General features: G+C 35.6%; 1 protein-coding gene across 1 annotated transcript in view; it reads left to right on the forward strand.

Moving 5' to 3' along the window:
* Positions 1–13,603, forward strand: part of Rorb (RAR related orphan receptor B) — a 176,372-nt gene that overhangs the window by 117,051 nt on the left and 45,718 nt on the right. The window contains exons 2-3 of the mRNA XM_076843494.1: positions 6,577–6,662; positions 12,458–12,599. Coding sequence (XP_076699609.1) covers positions 6,577–6,662; positions 12,458–12,599 — 228 coding nt within the window. The remainder of the gene's footprint in view (positions 1–6,576; positions 6,663–12,457; positions 12,600–13,603) is intronic.

Here is a 13,603-nt window from a genome sequence, read left to right on the forward strand (position 1 = left end):
AGATAATACCAAACTCTCTCTATAATATATATATTGTTTTCCCTATAAATACTTGTAATAAAGTTTAATTTATAAATGAAGCACAGTAAGAGCTTAACAACAACTAGTAGTAAAATAAAACAATTATAGCAATATACTGAAATTATGACAGATAGATCTGATAACTGAGATGGCATCTAAATGACTAACAGGCAGGTAGTATATACACTGGACAAAGCTATCATTCATATTCTGGGCAAAATGAAGTGGAACAGTGCCATATTTTATTGTGCTATACAGTGTCATGGGATTTAAAATTTCTGAATTATTTATTTCTGAGATTTTCTATTTAGTGTTTTCAGATCATGGTTGACCTTGGATAACTGTAACCATGAAAAGCAGAACTGTAGATAGGGGTGCTATTATAACGACTTTTAATGACTATACTAATTGCTGCCATTACTATTTATTGGTCTCATTTTCTATTGTTTCAGTCCTCTACAGAGTAGGAGTAGGCAGGCAATTCTTTAGGATAAATGCTCATATGTAAAATATAAATCAGTCCCCATTGTGATCACCCTACAAATTATGCCTTTGCAAAAAATCAATATTTCCCTTATCACATGGTAGTAATATTTTTTAATCTGGCTTCCATTAACATACAGTGCAGGGAATTATAATAACATAAAGCTAAATGCATTGCTAGGTCATTTAGAAGCTATTTATCAACTGAATGAAACAGAATACAACACCCAGTATATTACAGAGAAATGTTTGAGACGATATGGAGAACACAGATGTCGATAGATGTCAGAGTGTTATAGTAGAAATCAAAGAGCACTGCTGGGATGATGGCACATGCCTGGAATCCCAGTAATTCAGGAAACTGAGGCAGGAGGATTGTAAGTTCGAGGCCAGCATTGGCAATTCAATAAGATCCTATCTCAAGAAATAAAAAAAAAAAAAAAAAATGGCGGGGGAGGTAGCTCAGAGATAAAATTTCTATTTATTGTTTTCAGACTATGGTTGACCTTGGATAACTGTAACCATTTTCAATTCATAGTACCAAAAAAAAATACGCCAAATTTTATATACTGTATTGGGCATTTAGGCAAGAAGATGGCATTAAGATGCATTCTATTCTGATGAGATAAACAAGGACAAGGACAGCATCTTGACCCAATGTCGGGAATCTTTTAGAATCACCATCAAGCATGATACAGTACTCAAAGCTCAGGACTCTTCCTTTTGTCCCCTGGGGGACTAAGTTCTCCACACTTCCATCCCATCCCATCCCATCCTGCTGGCTTTTGTTGGATGAATCACAATCACAGTTCTACTGCATCCTGGAATACCTGTTTCAACACAGTCCTTGGGCTTTTGTTAAGTGACATCAGAAAATTTTGTACCTACAAAGGTAGGTACCTATCAGTCTGCCAGTGAAAAAGAGAAAGAGTATAAACAGAGATTTTTAACTTGGATTTGTCACAGATGGTAGTTGAGCTACATCTTGGGCTACTGAGACCATCTGCAAAAGGATTTTTAACCAAAATAGTCATCTTTATTGGAAATTTTTATATGTGTTTAAGTTTTGCTTCACTCAGACATTAAGAGATTTAATTGCTCTGTCCACTTTTAGCATAACTACAAAATTATAGGAAACAGAAACAGGCAAACCCAATGTCCAGGAACATATCTTGCATAGTATCCAGAAACACAGTGTCTGGTGGAGGACTCATAGGCTGGTAGGTGCTTTCTATTTCCCTTAGGCAAAAATAAGTAATAAACAAAAAGCAGAAAACAAAAGATGGCGTGAGTAAAGCCCCAAACCAAAAGCAGGAATCCAAGTTACTCACCATTTCTGAGTTTTCTCAGATCTGGCCTGTCCCTCCAGGTTTTCTCACCTTTACAGGTGGTTTACTTGTAGAGAAAATTACTAGCTAATAACTTTATTCATTTTAATTCTCAATGGGAACCCTATCATATCAGAATCACTTGCAGGCTTTTTCCAAAATATATACTCCTCCCAAATCTCAAGACTCTGATTTCTTCTTTTCACCCCAAATGTGGAAAATCAGTATTACTTAAAGCCTCTTTTATAAAAGGATGTCAAATCTCTTGTTTGCACTAAAGGGAAAAAAAAAAGAATTTTAGAAAGAAAGGAATTTAAAAAGTCTCCTCTAGACAACATTGGGAACAAAAAAAGAAATATGACCTTATCCCTGTCCCAACTGAGAAGGCCAGAATATAAAGATGGGTGGGTTAATTTGTAAAAGTTGGAATGGTAAGCATGGAAAGCCACAAGAGCACGTGCAGTAAAATGTTTCTTTCAACCAGAAAGTACCTGAAAGGTCAATGTCACTGCCATCCCCAGTGAATAATTTAACGAGTTCAAGTATTTACTGCATCAAAGTGTTGCATTTTCTAGTTAACTCATTAGCCTGGATTACTTTATCTAACCTTAACACATGCCATCACCAGTGGAGGTTTGAAGGAAGCAGAACTAACCCTTTTGATAAACAGAAAGAATTGAGACTTGGTGACTTCATGTGAAGTTGTGACCAGAGACTCTAAGCAAAGAATACTCGGGGGAAAGAATTGGCATCTCCAAAGAGGGAGAAAATTTTATTTCAATATTATTGAATAGGCTATGCCTACCAAATCATGGGAATTTACTGTACTTTATAAATTATTTTAATAGTATATACAGCATCAATTTATTTCAAATATTTTATGACACCAATGCTGCAAAAATATTATTTCAAAAACAAAAAACCTACATGTAATTGCTTTCAGAAACAAAAACATTTAGTTGAAAGTTTTTAACTATTGCCTACACAAAGGATTATCAATGGAAAACTATAAGAAAGAGAAATCTGTTAAGAAATGGAAAAAATGATCAAATTTAAACCGCCTCTCAGGGTATTTCAGCTCTGCCAAGTTTTGATCTCCAGGAATACTATTGTAGAATAAATCCATGAGTAAAGAAAAATACAAAGGACAAACTCCTTCCTCAGTTCCCTTCATCACCCTCCTTCTCACAGCTGGAGGTCCAAGCCATCAGATCTTCCCAGGATGTTCAGTTCGGAGCCAGAGCCAGGATATGTAACATCTTACCAGGGCTATATACACTGCAAGATAATTCTAAGTGACTGCATGGCAAGACATTTAGAAAGGGCAGATGTTGGAGCAATATTGGGATCTGTTGTCCCAATTAGTGTCTGAAATACACTGTCTTATAAATCTGCTTTATAAAACATATAGTATGAACCATAAAGGTGTGACCAGAAGCATCTTAATTTTTTTTAATGGGAGAACAGGATAAGGACTGTGACTTTAAATGATTTAAATTTGTACTTACCTCTAATAAACCTCAGATGATTTATTCTGCCATAATGAATAAAAACAGTCATAAGATTTTCTACCCGATATCCCTTTCCCACACCAGCAACATATATACGCTTTTATGTGACTTCTTTCTCTTTAAAAATGCTGTTAAAGTGTTTATAGCTCTTCAGGATTACATGTTGAGCCAGGATTATAAATATGTATAAATATGCAGATGCTCCACTGAATGTTCCTTATCTCATTTGTATTTCCGAAATTGTATAAGATAACCTTTGTGCCTTTCAAAAACATCTTCTCACACCCCAGGGGGCAAATTACCTCTATTTTCATTTCCTTTAAAGTTAGATCATTTTATAATTAAGAACTTATTGAAGCAGATTCTCCCCACGTGTATGCTACTCCCTGGGGAGTAATCTATGCAAAGTGAGTCTATAACTTAATATCATATAAGCTAAAAACTGTACAATGGATACCTGGGATTTTTTTAAAGTCAATTTTGTAATCATTATAAATAATCCACTGTTTAAAAGGCTATCATTTTAAGAAATCCATAATACAAATAACTTATAGCATCATTCATTAGATTACTTTAAAATGACAAGATCTTTAATAAAGAAATAACAATGGGGCTTGTTCTATTTCTTGTCCGGTAGCATTGGAAAAACCAGTTGATGATAATGATGGTGAAGATGATGATGATGATTAAGTTGTTTTATAGCTCTTTACTATTTATAAGGCACTTCCACATAAAATATTCATTCAATCCTCAAAAATCTATGAAGTAGTAGTTAAGGTTTATATTTATAAACCAGAAAACATAAGATCATAGATTTTATCTTGGCAATGACCTCAATCATTAATAGATTAAGGACTGAAATTCTGGAGAACAGAACAGAATGATATCAAATCTCCTATCTTTCCCCCATCACAAAATCTTGAAGGAAAACTAAAAGAAGCAGGAGCAAACAGAAATACTGAGCCTAAATAAAGTATTTTAGGAAATTGCCTCCTCTGATGTTTTTATCATTAGCTTTTTAATCTGTTGCTCTGCACTAATATAAGAATTCAAAATTGTGTTCTTACTTTGGTTTGTAAAAGGCATAGAATAGGTTACTAATCAAAGCATTAGGAAATGTGCCTAATTTTGGGTTATCACTTCTCACCTCAGCTGCAAAATATCATTGACAACCTGGATCCTCAATTTTTTCTTATAGCATTGAATTTTTTTTGCTTTCTAAAATGATTTAAAGTTTATGTAATATATTCAATTTTGAAAATCTTAATGTGCTACTCTAAAGCTAAGTATTTTTTAAAGTAAAACAATAAAAAAGAGGGTTATGTCTTGCATCTATTTGTTTTGTGTATTTAAGAATGAAGAACTATAGAATGTATCCAAGCGGCAGATTTATGTACAAAGAATTTTGAAGTATATTTTACATAATTATTTTAAATTGGGATAGGAAATAGAAGAACTTCTTAGTGTGCGTAATTGTAACAACTCTTAGAATACTATCAGAGACTACTATATTCTAGATAATCTCTATAAAGATGACTTAAGATCATTTTTCTAAGAGATGTTTTGTGTATGTATATATATGCATATATACACACACATACATACACACATATATGTATATATATATATATACATATATGTGTGTATGTATGTGTACATGTCCATATACACATACACTCTCACAGACTTGCCTGCAAAACATCACACCATATTGCACACATGCAAAATGGAAATCCCACGCTCCATCAAATCCCACAAACACCCCATTTTTGTCAAACCCAGGAAGCTGGAAGCTGTGATTCTTCATCAATTTATGTCCTTTCTGTCATCATATAATCTGACATCTGCCCTTAAACCATCTTTGTTCTTGCTTCTTCCTCTCCATTTGTTCTGCCACTGATGTGACCTATGCTTCAGCTCCACACCCACTTTAGGAATGACCTTTATTTTTTCTGGTTAGCCTTCCACATTCACCTTTCTGAGTGCTTAAATTACCACTTTCATTATTTATCCATCTAGTTCCCTTCTTTGTTCCTTATGGCAAGTGGGATCAGGTAAAAACTCTACCCAACCCCAGGAACTCCAAAATCTGGCATCACCCCTCAATGCAACCACATTTCCCACATTTCCATTATAGCCAAATGCTATGATTTTTGAGTCACAATCACCCCAGACCTTCAATCTTTTTTATTGAATGCTCTTTGCCTTTCCCTTTAGCCTGACCAAATTCCACATAATTTCCAATAAAACTATTTCAATTCCTATTAAATTCATTCTTAACATCAAGTAATTGACATTTTCTGATTTCTCCACGTATTCACATTGTTTCACTAATTGCATTACTACAATTGTTACTTTATTTTTTCCTGTGTCATCAGCCTTCAGTATCCTAGTGGATAGATAGAACATGATCACTTAATGATCTGATTTCTTTTTTTTTTTTTTTTTTTAGGGAGAGAGAGACTTTTTTTTATTGTTTATTTTTTAGTATTTGGCGGACACAACATCTTTGTCTGTATGTGGTGCTGAGGATCGAACTCTGGCCGCACGCATGCCAGGCAAGCGCACTACTGCTTGAGCCACATCCCCAGCCCTGATCTGATTTCTTATTGGTATTTTCCAGAGTGAACATCCAGCCACATAATGGATAAAGCCACACATCCCCACCCTAGTTTTACTTTCTTTACCTATTTAAAATATTATTGAGATAGAGCCATGTGAAAGCTGCTCTCAGTTTCAAGAGGAAAATAAGAAGTCTAAAGTCATGGGTTCAAGAGATTTTTGTTTTACTCTATTTTAAGCTCAAGTTTTAAAAGGAGACAACAGTGAAAACAAGACTTTAGAAAACTTCTGATCTCTGGTTATTTATTTATTTAGGTTCTTTAGTTATCCAGAGTACATGTATGAGGACACAAATTGGTGTGAGTATACTATATGTATACAACCAGAGATATGCAAACTTGAGCTCTATATATGTAATAAGAGTTATCATGCATTCCATTGATATATATAAATTAAAAAAATAAAATAAGAAAAGCAATCAGTGACAAACAGATGCCCTAACACATAGAGAAAGTCTCTGAAGACTTTCAAATTGGCAGTGGGTGACCTGCACGCTACCACTCCCACCCTGGGATCCTCAAACACAAACATTATGGCTGGGATAGGAGGAGAAAGAGATAAGAAGACTGAAGAAAGAAACTGTGTAAACTCAAACTGTTTTCCCCTTTCAGCACAAATTGAAGTGATACCATGCAAAATTTGTGGCGATAAATCCTCCGGGATCCACTACGGAGTCATCACGTGTGAAGGCTGCAAGGTAGGAATGGTCACTACTTTATTTGGTGCATGCTTCAGGCCCCTGTGCACCCTTCTTAAAGAAGGGTGCTGATGGACACTCCTGTCTCTTCTGACTGGCTTGGTGGTGTTCTTTTGTTTCTTTCTGTTCTTTTGACTTTTTCTTGTTTTTGCCAGATCCTTAGAAATGCATTCTTATTTGAAGGCTTGAATTAGTCACATTTACAGAGATAAATACAGAGTCTTAGTGTTTTAGCAGTCTTGTCCCCAGTGAACTCCAGAGCACTTATTAGTATATGTTAAAACTAAAGGATTAAATAAAGAGTGTAAGCTAATGGTATGTATTTATCTAACTGCTTAAGAAAGACAACACTGAGGTAACAGCCACAATATACATATGGCCATCCTTTACCTTCTGGAAAAGAAAAGAAACCTATAAGTATGGGATGTTGGAAGTGACCAAATAATCCCCAAGTAAATTAAAAGTCACCTCCCCCAACTTCCACATTGTTCAATGAGGTCCTGTTGGATAAACAATATCATATCCTTGATTAGTATCATTGATTCAGAGAGTAAAAAGCTGACCATAACACTAGTTTTTTTCAATTAGTCCCATATTCCTTCCCAGGACAGATTTCACCAACCCTTCTCAACAGCAAGTACATACCAGAGAGGAAATTCCTTCTAACACAAAAAGCTGGGAGAACAGTCAACCTCGGTTTAATCTGAAACAAGAGAAATTTGAAAATCAACAGTAACTTTTTCAAATTAATCCTCAGAAGGAAAGAATGAGCAACTAAATAGCAAGGAGAAAGCAAAAAGTTTACAAGTAATTTTAAAAGGGCCATGTGTAACCAGAACCAAGAAAACCCACCTATGATCTTGGGGTAAATGGTGATGTGCTGGCTTATTGGCAAGAGCAATTATGTTTTTGATCAAAGATGTGAGCAAATGAAACATTAATTTAAGGTCAGTGAACTAAATTAGATGTAATACAGTCATGAATCTGATCTTAAGAGACTTTCAAAAGTAAACAAGGTAAAACATACAGTAGCAATCAAATACTGATGCTGTGTGGGAAACTGACAGTGTCTTAATTAAGAGTCTCAAAACGGATGATTCCTGCCATTGAAAACAGAGAGAAGCAAAGAAAAGAGGAACAAATGAGAATGGAAGAGGGAGGGAGATTAACATACTGATCTGCTTTAGAGATGATTAGTGATAATCCATATGTGAACATCATGAGATGTCCCTTACATTCTGTTCCTACAGAGCTATAATTAAGAAATGCATGTTGTCCACGTTAATGCAATTTTTTAAATTCATTAATAAGAAACAATATAGAAAAATTATAAGGTGGCATTTTTTTTACCCTCCTTAAGTTATTATTTTCTCTGGGCAGGAAGGCAAACTTTTCTTCATAAACACTAGTAATTTTGAAAACAGAAGAACCCTCTCCACTGAAGGCATTTCTACCAGTCTGTTGACTTGTTCTGCAATTTTAAGAGCTGCAGTCTAGTTTACATAATATCCACTAAAAAATTTTTTTAGATCAAAGTCAAAATGAAAATATTCAGTGTTTCATTGGATAAGCCTTTTTTGGAAATTTTCTATTTTCAAAATATGGAGATATATTTATGTTAAGGAGAAAAACATTTTAAATAGTAACTTCTAAAAGCTTTAATTACTAGACAAATATAATCCAACAGGTCAACAGCCAGGAACAAGTGTTTAAGCTTCTGTCATCTTTTCTATTTAGAAGAAGAATCCACAATCAAGGAAATTATGCAGTTACTATGAAGTATACTCTGATGTTTTAGTTAAAAATGACTGAACACCACACTATTTTTATGGGAAAATTTTTCATGGAAAAATTCACATTTTTAAATACACTACATTTTTCTCCAAATAGAAAACTCAAAAAATCTCATTTAGGATTAGATGTCAATATCATCATACTCAGAATTAACCTCTGAATTTTTATGATGCTGTTTTTGAGTAAACATAAACAACTTATTTAAAAATAACATCAGTTCAGCTCACACACTTACTCAATTCCTATTCATTCAATAAAATTTGAAACAGAATCTCTGTCTCATGTCATAAACCTCATTTGCAAAAATAAGCAACAGATAAGCAACAAATACCTCATAATTAATGTCAAATTGGCCTTAAATTAAGGCTTGTAACTTAAGGAAAATCTTTTCTTTGGTCTCTTTTGCTCAGTAGCACTATAGTACCCAAAGATTAAAAACTGAAAATTCTTTCTTAAAAATGTAAATTTCAAGTCATCTTTAATCAGGTCTGATGTGCTGAGGTTATACTGTCTGACAGGCTCATGGTATATGGAGTACGTTCTTTCAGTCCCTGGGGTTTATCATGATCTCTGTTTTAAGGGGTTCTGTAAATTCAATCAAAATGGACAATTTCATTCTGCTATCACTGGTCCAGTAGATAAATAATGCACATGGAGATATGGAGATGAAACTAGTTTTTGTTGAATGACTTTGAGCTTAAACCTCACAACCAACTGAGACTGTTTCTCTAAGAGATCCTTGGACACATACCCATTCCTGAGGTTCCTACAGTTTGTCCAAGTTTTCTTGACATTGCCAAACTGGGACACACTGGAATCCAAGGCAAAAGGAAAATTGATAAGATCAATCCTGTCTTTCTTTAAACTATTGGTAATTTTCTGCATTGATATTTATTTTCATACATTGAATTAAAATATTATTTTAATAACTACCAAATGTTTTTGGTGAACCATAACTTTCATAACCAAGGTGACTGCCACACTAGCTTCACCTAGTTCCAGCTCTGCTTCTCCTCCTGTGGAACACAGAAAGTATTTGACAGAAGTCAGAGGAACTTTTTCAAGCTTCTCAGCAAGATAGGCATTAAGCTTATTTCATTCCTGGGCTTTTTAAGTACTCCTCCCCCCAAAACATGATGCTGTTATCATTTCCTAAAATTTCTCTTGGTACATCTATTTTAGATCATCCTTTTGCTCATGGCAATTGCACGTTTGCTATTTTGCTGTAGGCAATTCAAAAATGATAAGGGAAACTGATTATGTAGGGGAGTGGATGGATAAACAACATTTCATATCTCTGGAGAAATGATTGTCTTCTTTCATAAGGTTTCCTTTTTATTTTTATTTACTTTTTCCACATTTTTAATGGTGCATTGTAGTTGTACCTACTGATGGGATTTGTGGTTACATATTCATAAATGCACACAAGATAACAATATAATTTGGCCAATATCACTCCCCAACACCTCTCCCCTTCTTCCCCACCTCTACTCTTTGGACGCTTTCCTCTACTGATCTTCCTCTGGTTTTTAGGAAATCTACCCTGACCCTTGTTTACCTTTTTCCTCTCTAGCTTCCACATAAGACAGAAAACAGGACCCTTAACCTTCTGAGTTTGACTTATTTCACTTAACATATTGGTCTCTAGTTCTATCCATTTTTCTGTAAATGACATTTTTTTTCTTTATGGCTGAATAAAACTCCATTGTGTATATGGATTTTTTTCTTTATCCATTCTTTATCTTTATTTATTTTCTTTATCCATTTTCTTTATCCATTCTTCCAACAACGGATACCTAGGGTGGTTCCATAGTTTAGCTATTCTGTCAAAATGACTTTGACTTTGTGAATTGTGCTGCTATAAATGTAAGTATGCATGTATCACTACAGTAAGATGCCTTTAATTCTTCAAGGTAAATACCAGGAAGTAGTGTAGGTGGGTGATAAGATTCCATGCTTAGTCTTTCGAGAAGCCTCCATATGATTTCCATAGCGTTGTACTAATTCATAGTCCCACCGACAGTGTCAAAGTGTTCCTTTTTCTCCACATCCTCTCCAGCATTTCTCAGTAAGGTTTTCTGTAAGATACTAAGGGAGAGTGGTAGGCAGAGAACTAAAAAATAATAATAAACTCAGCTGCAGATTTATTTAGAGGGACAGTATATGGTCCATGACATTTCATTTTGTACCAGAAGGACCCAAACACACTTCTATGAAAACCCTTATATGCTATAACTTAAGGCTAAGCAGAAATCATTTGTTCAGTTTTTACTTATTGTTTATTTTCCTTTACTCAAGATGTGTTTTATTATAGGCAATATATCACTGGCTTAAAAAACAACTTTCCACATATGTTCTGACCACATTAATTTTTTTCCCCAATGAAGCCAAATGCATCTTAGAAACTAGGAAAACAGCAGCACATACTGAGCACACATTCCTCAGTGATGCAGCTGCCACCAGCACCCTAAGTTTCTCACCACCACTGAGTTTGGTACAAGCTCAGTCCTTGTCCCCATCAAGTATCATCACATTTGGTTTAGCAACAACACACTTCTTTTGTTATTTTCCCTCATTGCTCTTTTTTAAAAATTTTATTTTTATTAGTTCTAATCAGTAATACATGACAGTAGAAAGCTTTTCGATTTATTGTACACAAATGGAGCACAACTTTTCATTTCTCTGGTTGTACATGATATAGAGTCACACCACATGTGCAGTCATACATGTACCTAGGATGATGATGTTTGTCTCATTCTACCATCTTTCCTACCCGCTTGTCCCCTCCCCTTCTCTCTCTCCCCTTGGCCCAATAAGAGTTCCTCCATTCTCCGCATTCTGCCCCCCCCATTATAGGTGAGCATCCACTTATCAGAGAAAACATTTGGCCTTTGGTTTTGGGGGATTGGCTTCTTTCACTTAGCATGATCTTCTCCAATTCAATCCATTTACTTTCAAATGCCATGATTTTATTCTCTTTTAATGCTAAGTAATATTCCATTGTGTGTGTGTGTGTGTATTTGTGTGTGTGTGTGTGTGTGTGTGTGTGTATATATATATATATATATCTTTATCCATTCATCTATTGAAGGACATCTAGATTGGTTCCACAGTTTAGCTATTGTGAATTGTGCTGCTATAAACATTGAGGTGACTCTGTACTACAATATGCTGATTTTAAGTCCTTTAGGTATAGACCGAGGAGTAGATAGCTGGGTCAAACAGTGGTTCCATTCCAAGTTTTCTAAGAAATCTCCATACTGCTTTCAAATCAAGAATCAATAAATAGGATAGATTCAAACTAAAAAGCTTCCTCTCAGCAAAAGAAAAAAAACAATGAGGTGAAGAGAGAGCCTACATTTTGGGAGCAAATTTTTGCCACATGCACGTCAGATAGAGCACTAATCTCCAGGATATATAAAGAAACTCAAAAAACTTAACACACACAAAAAAAACACAACCTAATCAATAAATGGGCTCAGGAGCTGAATAGACACTTCTCAGAAGAAGATATACAATAAATCAACAAATATATGAAAAAAAATGTTCAATATCTCTAGTAACTAGAGAAATGCAAATCAAAACTGCTCTAAGATTTCATCTCACTCCAGTCAGTATGGCAGATATCAAGAATACACAACAATAAGTGTTGGTGAGGATGTGGGGGGAAAGGTATACTCATACATTGCTGGTGTAAATTGGTCCCCAGTGCTCTTTGGGGGCAGACACTCTGTTGCCTTTGCAGAGGACAGCACAGTTCATAAATATCTTTGGTACACATTCATTACGTGAATGAAGGAATGAATGACGCCTTCTTCTCTCTGCAGATAGCACATATTTTCTGCATAGAACATCTGTAAGCTATCCAAGGAGAAGTACCCAAATGATTTTTTTTTAAAATAAGCTCAGTTATGTTCAGTGTAGAAATTGTAGCAAGTGTATAAGTTAATGTTTCCCTTCTTTCTAAACCTGCTTCCCTCCCCTTTTCTTTTTCCCTCTAGGGATTCTTCAGGAGGAGCCAGCAGAACAATGCTTCTTACTCCTGCCCAAGGCAGAGAAACTGTTTAATTGACAGAACCAACAGAAACCGTTGCCAACACTGCCGACTGCAGAAGTGTCTTGCCCTAGGAATGTCGAGAGATGGTATAGTGACACCTTCCTATTTCTTACTTTGGGGTTTTCAAAGGAATGCCTCTTTAGAGGCTATGTGAGCCACTGGAAGGATTTAAATGTGGAAATTGGGAATAAGAAGAAAAGAAAACCATAGTTCTGGAAGTGAATTAAGAAGTAAAGTAGGAACATATAAAATATAGTATTGCCTCAAGAAATGAGAAGAAGGGGGAGGTTTTACTGTAGCTCATCCATCAGCCTATGCTATCTAGGTTAAGTGAAAGCAATGTAAGCATCGGTGGAAAGTGACCATCCATCCAGGTTTACTTGTAAAGAGGGGTCTCCTGGCATGTGAGACTTTCAGAACTAAAACCAGAAAGTCCCTGGTAAACAAAAGCCATTTGGTCTCTGGGGAGGTCTGCCTGGCACACAAGTTTCTTGGTGTACAGGCAGATTCTAAGGAGCAGAATATGCTTCTCTGGGAAGTTCAGAAGCTTGGATACCCAGATGAGCATCTGGACTATTCTGAGCCGTGATGAGGATTGCAGAGGCTACAGCAGAAGTCCAAGTCTTACAAGGGCTGTGTAGGTGGCGTCCCACTCGGAGGAGTATGACGCAAGTGTGCACTCCAACCAAACTGGGTGGCCTGGCTCCTAGGAATGAATTTCTTAGGTTAATGAAAGAGAACAAATAAAAAAAGATGAACAAAGAATTTCACCTAGTTTTTCTTATATTTTGAGCACTCATATACATTCATTTTTTTCCCTGCTGAGATTTTCCTGAAGCAGATTATAAGTGTCCCTGAGCCTTGGGGCCATTCCTGTCCTGTGTCCACTGTATCCTGAGGGAGTGATTCAAAGTAAACTCCTTGGGCTGGGATGTGGCTTGGTGGGAGAGCACTTGCCTAGCAGGGGCAGGGCCCTGGGTTTGATTCTCAGCCTTGGGAAAAAAATTAAAATTAAATCAAACACATAAATGTTTGCTAAATGACCTACTCACAGCACTTTCTTCTCAGACTACCTGTAGTTTGAGACATA

The sequence above is a fragment of the Callospermophilus lateralis genome, chromosome 2 (genome assembly GCF_048772815.1).
Source record: "Callospermophilus lateralis isolate mCalLat2 chromosome 2, mCalLat2.hap1, whole genome shotgun sequence".
In the NCBI taxonomy this organism is placed as follows: domain Eukaryota; kingdom Metazoa; phylum Chordata; class Mammalia; order Rodentia; family Sciuridae; genus Callospermophilus; species Callospermophilus lateralis.